Source organism: Myxocyprinus asiaticus, chromosome 37 (assembly GCF_019703515.2).
Source record: "Myxocyprinus asiaticus isolate MX2 ecotype Aquarium Trade chromosome 37, UBuf_Myxa_2, whole genome shotgun sequence".
Lineage (NCBI taxonomy): Eukaryota > Metazoa > Chordata > Actinopteri > Cypriniformes > Catostomidae > Myxocyprinus > Myxocyprinus asiaticus.
This window is the reverse complement of record NC_059380.1, coordinates 31587569-31604675: the sequence shown is the minus strand read 5'-3', so window position 1 is coordinate 31604675 and position 17107 is coordinate 31587569. Positions and strand designations below refer to the sequence as shown.

The 17107-nt window shown below is 39.4% G+C and overlaps 1 protein-coding gene across 1 annotated transcript in view; it reads left to right on the top strand.

Moving 5' to 3' along the window:
• Window positions 1-17107, top strand: part of mcrs1 (microspherule protein 1) — a 92572-nt gene that overhangs the window by 13983 nt on the left and 61482 nt on the right. Inside the window, exon 9 of the mRNA XM_051676646.1 lies at window positions 79-154. Coding sequence (XP_051532606.1) covers window positions 79-154 — 76 coding nt within the window. The remainder of the gene's footprint in view (window positions 1-78; window positions 155-17107) is intronic.

The window sequence follows — 17107 nt, the reverse complement described above, 5'->3', positions numbered from 1 at the left end:
TCATTTTATAACTACACTCTGAAGTTTCTTAACATGTTTTTAACTGTCATTTAATCAACACATCTGATTGGATTGTAGTTCAACCTCTGCCGAAAGGAGAACAGGTGCTGAACTTCTCTGATGCTGAGCAGGTGGTTGATGAAGCCAAACTGAAGTAAGTACACCGTTCTCAGTGTTTTCTATATGTGGTAAGATACTTTTGATGTTTGAAGAATGTTTACAGTTTCATCAACTGTTTGGACATTTTGACAAAACCTTTCAGTAGGGATGGGATGATATATTGAATTTCGATATATAGCGAGCCAAGAAAAATTACAAACCATATCAAAGGCAAAACTCGATATTTCAAAATTTGAAACATTGTTTTCTGTCCGTGTGATCATAAATGAAATGATCCATCAAACATCATTATCTCTCTATCGCTTACTTTGACCCCTACTGTACTTTTTTCTACACTGTTTACAGAGTTCACACAAGGTTCTTGAAGTGCTTAAAGTGCTTGAATTTAGCTCTTAGAAATTTAAGTACTGGAATACCTAGAAGGTCAAGTAATTTTTATTTGTATAGCACTTTTCACAGCACACATCGTTTCAAAGCAGCTTTACAGAAAATCATGCATTAACAGAAAATGAAACTAATGTCTATAAAGTCTTAGAGTCATCATTGTGTAGTTTGATTAAATATGACTGTAAATTGTGTATACAAATAAATAATTAATAATTGTATTTAGAAACCCAGTGAGCAAGCCGAAGGCGACTGTAGCAAGGAACACAAAACTCCATAAGAGAAAACCAGGCTCACTGTGGGGGCCAGTTCCCTTCTGCCTAAACAGCATGAATATAATGCCAATATTAGTTATTTATATGCAGTGCAAGCCATGGTTTAAAATTAGTAAACTAAGTAAGTGTGAAGGGCCAGTGTTTAAACTAAGATTTTGTTTGAACTGTAAGAGTAATGACTAATGTCTTAGAAGTTTATCCTGGATTAACTGCAGAAGTTCACATAGATGCATTGTCCTTTGTTAGTTGGCTGATGAATGCTTTTGTTGGCAATTAATTGATAGTCTATGTATTCCATTTTAAGAGTGAAATCCATCATTAGACCAAGGTAATGCAGGCAGAGATCAGTGAGGTGCATTGTAGTTCAACCGGCAGGTCATTTGGGTGAGTTCTATCCTAAGTCCAAGGTTCAGGCAGTGGCATATGAAGTATCTCATGTCTTATGGTTGGAGTTGGCATCAGTTCATCCTCTGAAGTCCATCAAAATAGACCGAAGTGATATCTGGCTGGCACCGGCTGCATTTAGTTGTCATCACTCAGAGACACATAGCAGAGAAGTACGACACCAAGCAGGAACGGAGCTGGATCTGGCCGGCTCTGGTAACCTCGGGCTCTGGTAATCTCATATATACTATTTCTCTGTAGAAATTAACATAGTTGGGAGGACACTACCTTTTCTAGTATTTTTGACATAAACGGGAGATTTGAAATCAGTCTATATTTAGTCAGTTCTCCAGGATCAAGCTGTGGCTTCTTAATAAGTGGTTTGATAACTGCCATTTTAAAGTTTCTTGGGACATGTCCTAAGGATAGCGAGGAGTTAATAATATTAAAAAGAGGTTCTGTGATTACAGAGAATACCCTTTTTTATGAGCTTAGTTGGTAAATGATCTAACATACATGTTGTGGCTTTTGAAGTTTTGAAAAGTTTTTTTTTTAGCTCTCCAATTTAGTCACAGTACTGAATAAACACCTAGGATTTTTATGGTTATTTTCTGCAAGTTTGCTAAAATATGCTGACCTGGCAGCTTTTAGTGCCTGTCTGTAGCTACAGACCTGTCCTTCCATATACTGCGAAATACCTCTAATTTTGTATTCTTCCACTTGCGCTCCATTTTCCGAGCTGCTCTCTTGAGAGTGTGATCATTGTACCATGGTGCGGGGCTTTTTTCGTTAATTTTCTTTAATTGAAGTGGGGCATACTATCAAGAGTAGGGATGCACCGATACCACTTTTTCTCTGCCGATACCGATCCGATACCAGTGTTGTTTTTTTGCATAATCAGTTTAGAATATCTTTACCTCATTGTTTGGAACTAATTGGGGGTACTCTTTTATATGTAAAGAAACACAAACCTCTAACTACACATTATTTCTATATATACACTACCGGTCAAAAGTTTTCAAACACTTGACTGAAATGTTTCTCGTGATCTTACAAATCTTTTGATCTGAAGGTGTATGCTTAAATGTTTGAAATTCGTTTTGTAGACAAAAATATAATTGTGCCACCATATTAATTTATTTCATTATAAAATAAAATGTAATAAAAAAAAAAAAAAAAGTTTTTGAAATTGATGACTTGGACCAAATAATAAAGAAAAGCAGCCAGTAAGTGCCCAACATAGATGGGAACTCCTTTAATACAGTTTAAAAAGCATCCCAGGGTGATATCTCAAGAAGTTGGTTGAGAAAATGTCAAGAGTACTTGTCTGCAAATTCTAGGCAAAGGATGACTACTTTGAAGATGCTAAAATATAACATAGTTTTGATTTATTTTGGATTTTGTTTAGTCACAACATAATTCCCATATTTCCATTTATGTTATTCCATAGGTTTGATGACTTTACTATTATTCTAAAATGTGAAAAATCTTTTGACCGGTAGTGTAAATGTATAGCCTAATAAGGAAAACGTTATTGTTAATTAACAGTAATTCCAGTCTAAGTGTTCAGTAGAAAAAAAGGCAGTATTTATTTATTTATTTATTTTTTCTGTTGCAAAAAACATTAAACTTTTATCTGGACTTTAAAGGATTCAGATCTCTTTTTTTTTTGTTCAATTTAGTTGTAAGATATCAGTTCACTTTTCATTCACATTTTTTGGAACCCATTAAACTTAAATATTGTTATAAGTTGTAAACAAATAATAATAATATTAATCAATAATTATTATTATTATTATTATTGACTTTTAGAATTTTAAATACAACAGTAATATATTTCAATCATGCACCTTTAACTTTAAAACCCTCTGGCTTTTATTTTGACATTATGAACTCTCCAGGATGTCCTGTATGTGTCTGTTAATTCGCTTATTAAACTTCTGGTAAAATGCACCTCCAGCGCCGTTCTTAATGCATATTATAAGTGAACCGAACTATTGAGCATCTACATCTGAGATGTTGTTTGTGAGTAGCGCTCAAATGCTGCGCAACGCGTGAAGCCTAAAAATAGCCACGAATGTGTGTGTCAACAGAGCAGAGCCATTCAATAGTGCACTGGCGCTGCACGTGCATACTATATATTTACTTATTAAACACAGCCTTTTGTGATTCACAGAGCTATCGCACGTCTTCAAGTGGTTTTTAATAAAATGCACGAGTCATATGAACTGCTTCAGTGGTGTTTTTATGGTTCTTTTATGTCATTTTTGGAGCTTGACAGGAACGAATATGACTAACACAGTATCGGATTTGGATCGGGCTCATCGGACCGATACCTGATCCATCTAAAAAAGTCTGTATCGGAGCCAATACCGATCCAGGTATCGGATCGGTGCATCCCTATTCAAGAGTGCTAGAGAAGACTGTATTTATATTTTCTGTCATTACATCAAGTTCTTTTAGACTTTTTGGCTTACTGAGTATATGAGATAAATCTGGAAGATTATTAGTGAAGCTATCTTTAGTTGTCGAAAGAATAATCTACCTGAATGATAACGTGGTGTAGACTGAGTAACATTAGCTGATCGGAGCATAAAAGAGATGAGTTAATGATCTGAGATGTCATCCCTCTAGACAGAATTTCTATAGTATCAACATCAAATCCATATGAAAGAATTAAATCTTGCATATGATTATGGCGATGAGTTGGTCCTGTCACATTTTGTCTGACTCCAAGCAAATTGAGATTATCAAAAAACGCTAATCCCAATGTGTCATTTTCATTATCTATGTGAATGTTGAAGTCACCACAATTAAAGCTCTATCCACAGTAACTATTGATCTGATAGAAAATTTGCAAATTCACCAAGGAAATCAGAATAAGGCTCGGGTGATCTATATACTGTAGCAAGGGCTAAAGACGACAGACATTTTTTTTTTATTTGTATCTGACGGTTTCACATTAAGCATTATTAGTTCAAAAATACTTAAACTTATATCCTGTCCTCTGAGTAACACCAACAACTTCACTGTAAATTGCAGCAACACCACCTCCTTGACCCTTCAGACGAGGCTTATGTTTATAACAATAACCTGGGGGAGTAGATTCATTTAAACTAGGGATGGGCATTCATCAATAATTTGGTATTCAAATTTTTAAGCTAATAAAAAACAAATACTTGAATATTCTATTATTTAAATGAAGGTAATTAATGAGAAAGAGACGTAAAATTATTTTTTATTTTTGCATCACCATTTAAAAAAAAAAAACAAGCTTCTAATTACATCGAAAACAAGCTTATATTATGTCCTGTTTTTTTTTTTTTTTGAAAACATTTAAACAAGCAATTCTTGAATACAAAAAAGTACAGAATGAAAGCATTTAAGCTCATGCAAAGCTAATAAAGTAGACTGACACAATTAGCATATAATAGTTATGTTTATATTGTATCTCGTCATGTTTTTGTTGAGAAAAACAAGCATATCCACATGCTCAGTAATCTATATTAATTTATACACACCAGTTTAATTGATGGAATGTCCCTCCGCTAGAAAAGACTTTCTCGGATGCCATGTTTGTTGTTTACAGAAGCGTTGCGGGGATTATGTTGCAACAGGGATGCTGCTTTCTGACGAGTTGCACATATACGGGAGTAAAGAGTACACCGCTTATCCAGTACATTTAAACAGGAACCCAGCTTTCTCACAGTAAGCCACATTCTGGCAATAACCTGCTTTTTGGTGTCCATCTAAACATACTGACAGAACGGTTTGCTCATCAAATGTGATCAACTTGTGTCCACACTCAACAGCACCACCCAGTGCATTCTGTTATAACTGTGAGTTTTAGTTTGTGTGTTCAGGATTTAACATGCATCTCACTGCATATATGGCCAGCAAAGCAAAACTTTTCGAAATTCAAATAGTATTTTTACTTTTCGAATACTAATTGCAAAACGAATACTCAAGTATTCGACTACTCGTGCACATCCCTAATTTAAACTAAAATATTCAACTGGTTTAAGCCAGGTTTCAGTCAAACAGAGCACATCCAAACTATGATCTGTAATAATTTAATTTACAATTAGTGCTTTGGTTGAAAGAGATCTAATGTGATTTGATTTGATTTGATTTGATGTTTAGTAGCCCTACTTTTATGTTTGACCGTAATCATTTAGTGAGGAGTTTGTGTTTTGTAGGTCGGGGAGCAGACATAGTCTCTGTGTGATATCTAGGTAATACAATCTCTATGTGGTGGTGTTTATGTGACCTGTGTGACGTCTGAAGGCAGCTAGCAGACGTTCGGATTAGCCAGTTTGTCTGCTTCCTGACCTGGACCCCAGTTAGTCAAATACTATCACTATTAAGACTATGACCCAAATTACTAGAGAGGAGAGCGGCACCTTCCCTGGAGGGATGGAGTCCGTCTCTCTTTAGCAGGTCAGGTCTACCCCAGAAACTCTTCCAATTGTCTATAAATCCTATGCTATTCTCTGGACACCACTGAGACATCCACCACCCAGAAAATGTCCTTGTTTTGTTGAAAAGTGCTTGAGATTATAACTGACCATTTCTTCTGTGTAATATGTGTCCAAAGATGGAATCCTGCTCTCCACTTTCATTGAAAAATTTGTCTTTTAATATCCTCTCTGTTCTTTGCACAGTTAAAAAGGTAAAAAGAAATATACATTTTAATCAGAAATAGTACGGATCAGCCAAAAATCAGAGTTAATAAATGAAACACAACACCTGTTTGAGTCTGTGAGATGCACGTTAAACTCAAAGTGAGAATACCATTATAGCGCTTGTTATACAAATGAATGTAAACTTAATGTTATTAATTGTAAATTGTACACATTATTTCAAACATTGACAGCTTAAATCATTATTATATATACAATTTCAAGAAATAAAATTAATTGATGGAATGTAGAATTTTTATATTTTTAAAAAGTAAAAATGTGATTATAATAAGACAAACAAATTATTAAAAAATTACAAATTTTCACATGCTTTTTCGGGACAGGTTCTGTTCAGTTCTATTGCTTGCTCTGCACCTGATAAGCCTGAATGTAGTACACTGTTTCTGAAGGCTCATTTGTTTGTGATCTTTTCTTATAGTGAAACCCCACCCTGTCCCTCAACAAACAACCATGTGTTCAAAGCCTAAATTGCACAATGCACACATATAAACAAACAAACAAAAACAATTTTTTTTTTTTGAAAATAAAAGTATAAAAATCAACAAACAAAGAGAAAAGAAAGAATTCCACAAAGAACAGAATCCACAATTACTACCACAATTCTGTCTCTCTCCACATGGTCCTCACTGAGAGCCTTCCAGAAAGGACAAAAATCTGCCAAACTGTTTATATGACATCCTTTCAAATGCCGCCACCCTGCCCAGTTCGGTGAACCATTCTTGAAATGAGGAAGCACCAACTGACTTCCATCCGCTAAGAATGATTTGTCTGCTGATCATTACGCTAGTTTGGACCCAGCTTTTTATATTTGTCACCTAGTTTAAAAACCTCCCCATCACCCAATATACATAGTCTGGGGCAAAATGAAATTTGAATATCTAAAACCTCACAGATAAAATTCTGGACTCTTGCCCAGAATTCTTGAATATTTGCGCAGAACCAAGGAGCATGGGCTGTCTCCATCTTCCAACTGACATCACCGGCAGGTAGGTGTGTCTTTTAAACCAAGTTTAAAGAATCTAGAGGGAGTCCAATAGAAACAATGCAAAATCTTAAACTGAATAAGGCGTACCCTTGCATTCCTAGACATAGAAATGTTTTTTTTATTCTTTTCCACTCCCTATCCTCCAATACCAAGTTTAAATCTCTTTCCCATAACCTCTTAAGAGCTGTTAAGGCCCTGTCACCAAGACCCTGAATCAACGAGGAATAATACACTGACGCTTCATGCCCCTTTCCAAAGGCTGTGAGCACCAAACAGAGGGTGTCTGCAGCTTTAGGAGGCTGTGTACTACTAGTACAAAGTAAATGCCGCAACTTTAAAAACCTGAAAAATTGAGACATAGAAATCCCAAATTGCTATGTTATATTTTCAAATGATCTCAAAGCTCTGTTTTCATAAAGGTCACCAAATGTAGCAACACCCCTATTCAACCATTCTTTCCAGCAAAAGGGGGACTTGTTAATAAACAATTTGGGGTTCAGCCATATGCTTGAGGAAACATTTAGGTAAATATCAAAATTGAAGAAACGGGAAACATTTGTCCATACTGAATGTAAGTGTGAAATAATGGGATGCATTTTCCCTTTTCTAGGCAATTTGATAGAAAGACTTTGCAATGGTGAGATTGGGGTAAGGACAGCTTGTTCAGTGTTGTACCAGGGAGGGGCTCTCTCAGGTGGAAGAGACCAATGGGCCAGTTGTCTAAGACTAAAAGCATAGTAATAAAACAAAATTTTGGGGAGGCCTAAACCTCCTTTGTCAATTGGTCTATGCAACTAACTGAAAAGCAACCGAGGTCGTTTACCATTCCAAATAAAGAACGTAGATATTCTATGTTGCTCGGAACTGCACCCAAGACTTTCACCCACTATTGCACTTGTGTATATGGTTGTGTGACAATAAAAGTTATTTGTTTTGATTAGTTTTTTGTATAATAGATTTTTGTAATTACTCTGCTTAAGCGATTAGCCAGAATTTTAGACAATATTTTTACATCTAACTGGATCAGGGAAATTGGACGATAACTTTAACATTCATTTGGGACCTTTTTTTTTATTTTTTAAGAATTAGACTGATCGGAGTCACGTGGCACCATGCGAGGGTCGGATTTGTAAACGACGAGCTCTGCGCACTTTGCTAGTTTTTAATTCTTTTTGTATCGTAAACCGGTGAGATTCGATACACCCTGCTACATAACTGTTCTAAGAAGTCAACATGTCAAAGAATTCGAAGTCCTCTGGCTCTAGAGATATTAAAAGATACGTGCTCAAGCTGATACCTCAGATAGGGCCGCAGACCAGGGACTCGGTTTGGATGGTGTGGTGGGAGAAATTCAGCGGGAACTGTCCAGCATGTTGGTGATGCTGACGAAAGTCATAGCGGACCTGGAGCATCTTGCTGTAATACGATCGATTACGGCGATGGATGCAAAATTCTCTGAGTTGGTTACAAGAATCGGAGACGTCAAGAAACGGATCGATTATCTGGAGTCATCGGAGTGGGAATTAGCTGCTAACCAGCTAGTGACCAAAGTAGATTTGGAACGTGTTTTGGAAAAGCTGGAAGACCTTGAGAATCGTAATCGGCGAAACAATGTCCAAATTGTTGAATTCCTGAGAACAAGGAAGGCCAAGATATGGTGAAGTTTCTAGACGAGCTCTTCCCGAGTCTGCTCGACATAGCAGGCTGGAAATCAAGCGAGTTCACAGAGTCCCGGCTCGCAGATCCGCTTAAGGCCCCAATCAATTCTGGCCACATTTCTGAGATCATCCGATAAAGATCAGGTGTTACGCGAGGCGGAGAGTAAAGGAACCACAGCATTTACTTGTTCCCAGACATTGCGAATTCAGCAAGAGAAAAAATACATTCAAGGAATGCAAGAAACTCTAACATCAACGGAAGATCGCTTTTGCACTGATGTTTCTGGCCAAACTGATAATAGATACTTAGCATGGCCGCAAACTATTTACATGCCCACAGTAAGCATAGTCTTTCATAGAGACAATGGGGTGAGTAATCCATTTGATGTTTCTCACGTGGCCCCCAAGTGAGCTTGACTCGCTGTACGTACACTTGACTGTCTGAGGAAGCTGGGTGCCATTTTGTTTCTTTTTGTGTTGGTTCCACCTAGCGTCTGGAGTTTTTGTGTAGTAACACTCCAAGAAACTTGCATCGATGGAAAATCGCTTTTGCACTGATGTTTTCGGCCAAATTGAGAATAGATACTAAGGATGGCCGCAAAATATTTACATGCCCACAACAAGCGATGTCTTTCATAAAATCAATGGACTGAGGAAGTCATGGTGTGTTTCTCATGTTGCTCCCAAGTGAGCTTGTCTCGCTGAACACTTGATCATCTGAGGAAGCTGGGCGCAATTCTTGTTTCTTTTTATGCTGGTTTCGCCCAGCAGCTGGAGTTTGTTTTGTGGAATAACACTCCTTCGGAACAGTTGTGGATGAATCTGCTTGTTCTTTGTGCTTTTGCCTCCTATTGGCTGGAGTTTGTTTTGTGGAGTATTTTTTGCAGGACATTGGAAGGATTAGGTCATCTGCTGCACTCATGAACAGCCGGCTCACTGAACATTCGTTTGACTGTCCGAGGAAACTGAACGTGTTTTTTTTTTGTTTTTTTTTTTTTGTTTTTTTTTGTGCTGGAGCCGCTAGAGGCTGGAGTTTGTTTTGTGGAGGAACACACCTTCAATACAGTTTTGTGAATGAATCTACACGTTCTTTGTGTTTATTCTGCCTATTGGCTGGAGTTTGTTTTATAGATTATTTTCTGTTATGTAATTCTGTCTCACCAAATTTGTATAGAAGCACTGGACTTGAGCAATCCTATGGCAAAGTTGTCGCGTGGACTCTCGTAGGCATACATGGACTTTGAGTTTAGAGGGATAGATGCCAGTTGGTGCTGTCATGTGCGGGGTTAATGCGCATGGTTTTTTTTTCTGTTTGTTCGGTTCGGTGGGAAGTTCGGGGTTTGATTGTTGCACTAATGGGGAATGTGGTCTTTATAATTTTATTTTTGACACACAATCTATTTTTTCTAACATGTCAAAATGTCAAATGTTAATATGTGTGTATTATCTCTCTCCACATGGAATGTGAATGGGTTGGGGCACCCCATAAAAAGAAGGAAGGTTATTTCTTTTCTTAAACGTAAGAAATATGATATTAGAAGTAAGAGCAGGGGTGTCATTACATTGATAAGTGAACATCTACAATTCAAATGTCTCAAACAGATTAAAGTCCTAATTAAATTAGGAAGAGTCATTGTTTTAGCAGAAATTCAGGGGCAAAGGTTGATTTTGGCTAATATTTACGTACCTAATGCTGATGATCAGGCCTTTTTTATAGATCTTATAGAAGGGATGTTGCAAGCCGCTGGCACCCCTCATGATATAATATTGGGAGGAGATTTTAATCTATTGATGGACTCAGTCCTTGATCATAGTGAAACAAAAGTGTGTAAGCCCCCTAGAGCAACATTGACGCTTCTCAGGACGTGTAAAAATCTTGGTCTTACAGATATTTGGAGACTTTTAAACCCATCTGGAAGGGACTATACATTTTTTCATCAGGTCAAATGAGTCCCTCATTTCATCTGTTGTTGATTGCTAAATTGGAAACATCTTAGTCTTGGATCACACATTGGTGAGTTTAGATGTGTTGCCACATACGGAGAAATAAACCATACAATTGGTACTTTAATGTATCCCTTTTGCAAAATCCTGATTTCCAACAAATGTTAAAGGCTGAAATCAATGTTTATATGGAGACCAACTGGTCCTCAGTATCCTCTGTGGGCGTGGCTTGGGAGGCACTTAAGGTGATTCTTAGGAGCCGGATCATACAGTATGCCTCATTCATCAAAACATCCCAATCACGAAAACTCGCAGAGTTGGAAGGGAATATTAAAATTGCAGAGGCAGAGCTGAAGCGCAGGATGTCATCTGATGGCCTCAGAGAATTGACCCGATTGAAATTCAGATATAATATTGTTTTGTTGCGGAAGGTGGAGTTTTGGCTATTCAGGGCAAGACTGTTGGGGGATAAAGCATGGTAGCTTTTGGCTAGATATATAAAACAGAGAGAGCCTTTTTCTACCATTCCCTCATTGAAATCTGCTTGTGGTGAAATATTTACCTCAGCCATTGATACTACTAATACTTTTAAAGAATTCTATGTTGAGCTTTATAGTTCCACATCTTCTTCTACCGATGAAGATATTAGAAACTTTGTGGAATCATTAGAACTCCCTAAGCAGATGACTGAGCAAAAAAAATTATCTTGATTGTGAGAACCTTGGAGGAGCTCGACGAGGTAATTAAGACCTTGCCTACAGGCAAGGCTCCGGGCCCAGATGACTTTGCTGCTGAATTGTTTAGATCTTATGCTACAGAACTGGCCCCACTTTTGTTGGAAGTTTATACGGAATCATTAAATAATGGAAAGCTTCCGCCAACCATGACACAAGCCCAGATTATTCTGATTCTTAAAAAGAACAAAGAGCCAAGTTACCATCCAATTTCCCAGATCCAGCTAGAAGTAAAAAATATTGTCAAAAATTTTGGTTATGACATCTCTTATACATATAGATCAGGTGGGGTTTATTCAGGGCTGCAGCTCTTCTGATAACATTAGGCGTTTCATCGATATCATGTGGCGAATGATCAGACTCTGGTCGCGGCCATCTCACTTGATGCCGAAAAGGCGTTTGATATCATCATGATGGCGCTGCGGATGGCTGCCTCGTTGTGGAGCTCCTCAGTTCTTTTGTTGTTTTTGTTTGTTTGTCCTGTGTTTAGTAATCTTTTTCCAGTCAGTTTTAACAGAGACGAACTGCTGAACATTCGACAGCATGTACCAGACAATCTTTTCCCGATTTTCAAATATTCAGACGTTTTGCTAGACATTTTAGTTGGAGGCGCAGCTCTGCTGTTCAAGAGATGCAGGCAAGGGAGATGAGCCGGTGCGCTGGTCAAACTCTGTCCGCACAGATTTCGATCAGCGCTGTCTAGTATTCGCTTAGCGAATCTCCACTCTCTTCCTAACAAAACGGACAAACTACATCTCCTCACCCGCACAAACAAGGACTTTTCAACCTCTGCTGTCTTGTGCTTCACAGAAACCTGGCTGAGTGAAGCCATTCCGGACAGCGCGTTACATCTGCCGGGCTTTCAGCTGTTCAGAGTGGATCGCATCGCGGAGTTAATGGGGAAAACGAGAGGCGGTGGAACATGCTTTTATATCAATGAAAGTTGGTGTACAGATGTAACAACTTTAAAGAGGATGTGCTGTCCTAATTTGGAAGTGCTCTTTATTAACTGTAAGCCTTTCTACTCGCCGAGTTTTCCCTTGTTTATTCAGGTGAGTGTGTATATTGCGCCAAACGCGTGTTTGAATGCGGCGCTGCAACAGCTGGCTGATCAATCACAGACATGGAGCAACAATACCCGGACTCAGTTATTATTATTCTTGGGGATTTTAACAAAGAAAATCTCACACGTGAACTGCCCAAATACAAACAGCACATCATATGCCCCACCAGAGACAGGAACATACTGGATCATTGTTACACAACAATAAAGGATGCATATCGCTCTGTCCCTAGAGCAGCTTTGGGACTCTCTGATCACTGTCTGGTTCATCTTCTTCCAACCTACAGGCAGAAAATTTAAATAAACCAAGCCAGTAGTAAGGACTGTAAAGAGATGGACCAATGAAGCAGAGCAGGAACTACAAGCCTGCTTCGATTGCATGGATTGGAGTGTTTTTGAGGCTGCAGCCTCAGACCTGGACGAGCTCACAGATACTGTTACATCATATATCAGTTTCTGTGAGGATATGTGCATTCCTACTAGGACTTATTTAAAGTTCAACAATGACCCCCCTCCTCCCCCCTCCTGCTACTCAACCTGCACTTAAGATCTGTGAAGATGATGTGAGCCGCGTCTTTTGGAAACAAAAGACGAGGAAGGCTTCAGGCACAGATGGCGTCTCACCAGCGTGTCTTCGATCCTGTGCTAACCAGCTGGCCCCCATCTTCACACAGATCTTCAATAGATCACTGGAGCAGTGTGAAGTTCCATGCTGCTTCAAACGCTCAATCATTATTATTAGACGTCTGTGGTCATGAAATCATTTGAGAGACTGGTGTTGGCCCATCTGAAGAACATCACTGGACCCTTTCTAGATCCCCTTCAATTTGCTTATCAAGCAAACAGGTCTGTGGATGATGCAGTCAACATAGGACTGCATCATATCCTGCAACATCTGGACAGACCAGGGACATATGCAAGGATCCTTTTTGTGGACTCCAGTTCAACTTTCAACACCATCATCCCAGCTACAGTGCATCCGGAAAGTATTCACAGCGCTTCACTTTTTCCACATTTTGTTATGTTACAGCCTTATTCCAAAATGGATTAAATTCATTATTTTCCTCAAAATTCTACAAACAATACCCCATAATGACAACGTGAAAGAAGTTTGTTTGAAGTCTTTGCACATTTATTAAAAATAAAAAATGAAAAAAATCACATGTACATAAGTATTCACAGCCTTTGCCATGACACTCAAAATTGAGCTCCGGTGCATCCTGTTTCCACTGATCATCCTTGATGTTTCTACAACTTGATTGGAGTCCACCTGTGGTAAATTCAGTTGATTGGACATGATTTGGAAGGGCACACACCTGTCTATATAAGGTCCCACAGTTAACAGTGCATGTCAGAGCACAAACCAAGCCGTGAAGTCCAAGGAATTGTCTGTAGACCTCCGAGACAGGATTGTATCGAGGCACAGATCTGGGGAAGGGTACAGAAACATTTCTGCAGCATTGAAGGTCCCAATGAGCACAGTGGCCTCCATCATTCGTAAATGGAAGAAGTTTGGAACCACCAGGACTCTTCCTAGAGCTGGCCGCCTGGCCAAACTGAGTGATCGGGGGAGAAGGGCCTTAGTCAGGGAGGTGACCAAGAACCCGATGGTCACTCTGACAGAGCTCCAGCGTTTCTCTGTGGAGAGAGGAGAACCTTCCAGAAGAACAACCATCTCTGCAGCACTCCACCAATCAGGCCTGTATGGTAGAGTGGCCAGACGGAAGCCACTCCTCAGTAAAAGGCACATGACAGCCCGCCTGGAGTTTGCCAAAAGGCACCTGAAGGACTCTCAGACCATGAGAAACAAAGATTGAACTCTTTGGCCTGAATGGCAAGCGTCATGTCTGGAGGAAACCAGGCACCGCTCATCACCTGGCCAATACCATACCTACAGTGAAGCATGGTGGTGGCAGGTGTGGGGATGTTTTTTTTTTTTTTTTTTTTTCGTTTTTTATTTTTAATAAATTTGCAAAGATTTCAAACAAACTTCTTTCATGTTGTCATTATGGGGTATTATTTGTAGAATTTAAGGAAAATAATTTAATCCATTTTGGAATAAGGCTGTAACATAAGCACTGTGAATACTCTCTGGATGCACTGTATACTCCAGAATAAATTACACCAACTCTCTGTTCCCATGTCTATCTGTCAGTGGATTACCAGCTTTCTGACAGACAGGCAGCAGTTTGTTAGACAGGGGAAACTCACTTCTAGCACCTGTACAATCAGCACTGGTGCCCCCCAGGGATGTGTGCTCTCCCCACTACTCTTCTACCTCTATACCAATGACTGCATCGCCAAGGACCCCTCTGTCAAGCTCTTGAAGTTTGCAGATGACACCACTGTCATCGGCCTCATCCGAGATGACGATGAGTCTGCATACAGAAGGGAGGTTGAACAGCTGGCTGTCTGGTGCAGTCAAAACAACCTTGAGCTGAACACACTCAAAACGGTGGAGATGATTGTGGACTTTAGGAGAAACACCCCAACCCTGACCTCCTCACCATTCTAAACAGCACTGTGGCAGCAGTGGAGTCATTCAGGTTCCTGGGCACTACCATCTCACAGGACCTGAAGTGGGAGACCCACATTGACTCCATTGTGAAAAAGGCCCAGCAGAGGTTGTACTTCCTTCGCCAGCTGAGGAAATTCAACCTGCCACAGGTGCTGCTGATACAGTTCTAATCAGCAGTCATGGAGTCTGTCCTCTGAACTTCAATAACTGTCTGGTTTGGTTCAGCTACAAAATCAGACATCAGAAGACTACAAAGGACAGTTCGGACTACTGAGAGGATTATTAGTTGCCCTCTGCCCCCCCCCCCCCCTTCAAGAACTATACACTTCCAGAGTGAGGAAAAAGGCTGGAAAAATCACTCTGGACCCCACTCTCCTGCCCACTACCTTTTTGAACTGTTGCCTTCTGGTCGACACTTCAGAGCTCTGAGCACCAGAAGCATCAGTCATTTTTTCCCTCAGGCTATCCATCTCATGAACAGTTAAATTGGCCCACTGAGCAATAACTATGTGCAGTACACAGTTTAGTCTTTCTTATATTTATCCAACACATCCAACCTCTTCTGCCATTTCATTCCTCTGAAAAAAAAAAAAAAAAACATTTGCACTGTACATAACAGATTTGTATTTGCACTGTACATAACAGATTGTATTAGATTTGCACTACCCATGTGTATGTATGTATGTGTGTGTCTGTACGTATGTGTATAATTAGTTTTATTTTTAATTTTTAATTATTATCTATGTCTTGCTGCTGTTTTTGTATTGTTTTTGTATTGTTGTACACTGGAAGCTCCTGTCACCAAGACAAATTCCTTGTATGTGTAAGCATACTTGCCAATAAAGCTGATTCTGATTCTGATATGGTAGAATGGTATTATCGTTTTAAGATTTTGGAAATGTATGGGTTTGGGAGTACATTTATTGGATGGATTAAGTTGCTTTATAGACACCCAGTAGCGGTGGTGCAAACAATTGGATTAATTTCAGATTATTTTACTCTGGATAAAGGCACCTGGCATGGTTGCCCTCTTTCCCCATTATTGTTCTGTCTTGCCCTGGAACCATTAGCAGCCACGATAAGAAAGGAAGATGATTTTCCAGGGGTGATGGCGGTAGGTGTGGCGCATAAGCTTCTGCTTTACGCAGATGATATTATATTATTAGTCTTTGGCACTACTAGATCTATGCCTTGCCTACACATAATTATTAATTCTTTTTCTAAGTTCCCGGGATACAGAGTTAAATGGTCTAAATCCGAAGCTTTGGCTCTGACAGCGTACTGCCCAGTAACGGCTTTCCAGCCAGTCACATTCCAGTGGCCCAAACAGAGCATTAAGTATTTAGGCATTTTATTCCCAGCAAATTCATCTGATTTAGTTAGTTAATTTTGACCCCTTAATAAAAGGTTTTCGAGCAATGTGGACAGGTGGGCCTCATTACATTTATCGATGATTGGGAAGGTTAATGTTATTAAAATGAACTGCATTCCAAAATTCAACTACCTGCTACAGTCACTCCCTATAGATGTCCCCCTCTCTTATTTCAAGCAATTTGATAGCATAGCGAAGTCCTTCATTTGGAATGGGAAACATCCCAGATTACATTTCAGTAAGCTGCATAGGCCAATTGATAAAGGTGGGCTAGGCCTGCCCAAGATTTTGTTTTATTATTATTTTGCATTCGGTCTCAGACATCTGGCTCATTGGTCACTTCCACATGAGAGAGCCCCTCACTGGTTTTGTATTGAACAGGAAGTTCTTGCCCCTATTTCACCTATTGCAAAGCCTCTCTATCAAACTAATTGGAGAAGTTAAGTTACACCGTGTTATCTCGCATTTACACTCGGTATGGACAAAAGTGTCCAGAGTGTTTAATTCGGACATTTATTTAAATGTTGCCTTGAGTTTATGGCTTAACCCCAAATTATGTATTAATGGGTCCCCTTTTTGCTGGTCGGAGTGGATTGTGAGGGGGGTTGCTACGCTTGATGTCCAATATGAGGGTGGAGTTTTGAGATCCTTTGACAATCTGGTTCAACATTTTGGGATTCCCAGATCACAGTTCTTTAGATATTTACAGCTGCGACACCTGCTCTGTACTATTTTTGGGAGAAGCATACACCCCCTAAGCGGCAGATACTCTGGGAGTGGTGATTACTGCTTTTGGAAAAGGTCATGAGGCATCAGTATATTACTCCCTGCTAATTCAGAGTTTGGGGGTCGGAGCTTCAACCTCTCTCAAGAGATTATGGGAAAAAGATTTGGACTTGGTATTGGAGGAGGGAGAGTGGGCTAGGATTCTAAATAACATCAAGTCTGCATCTAGAGATGCAAGGGT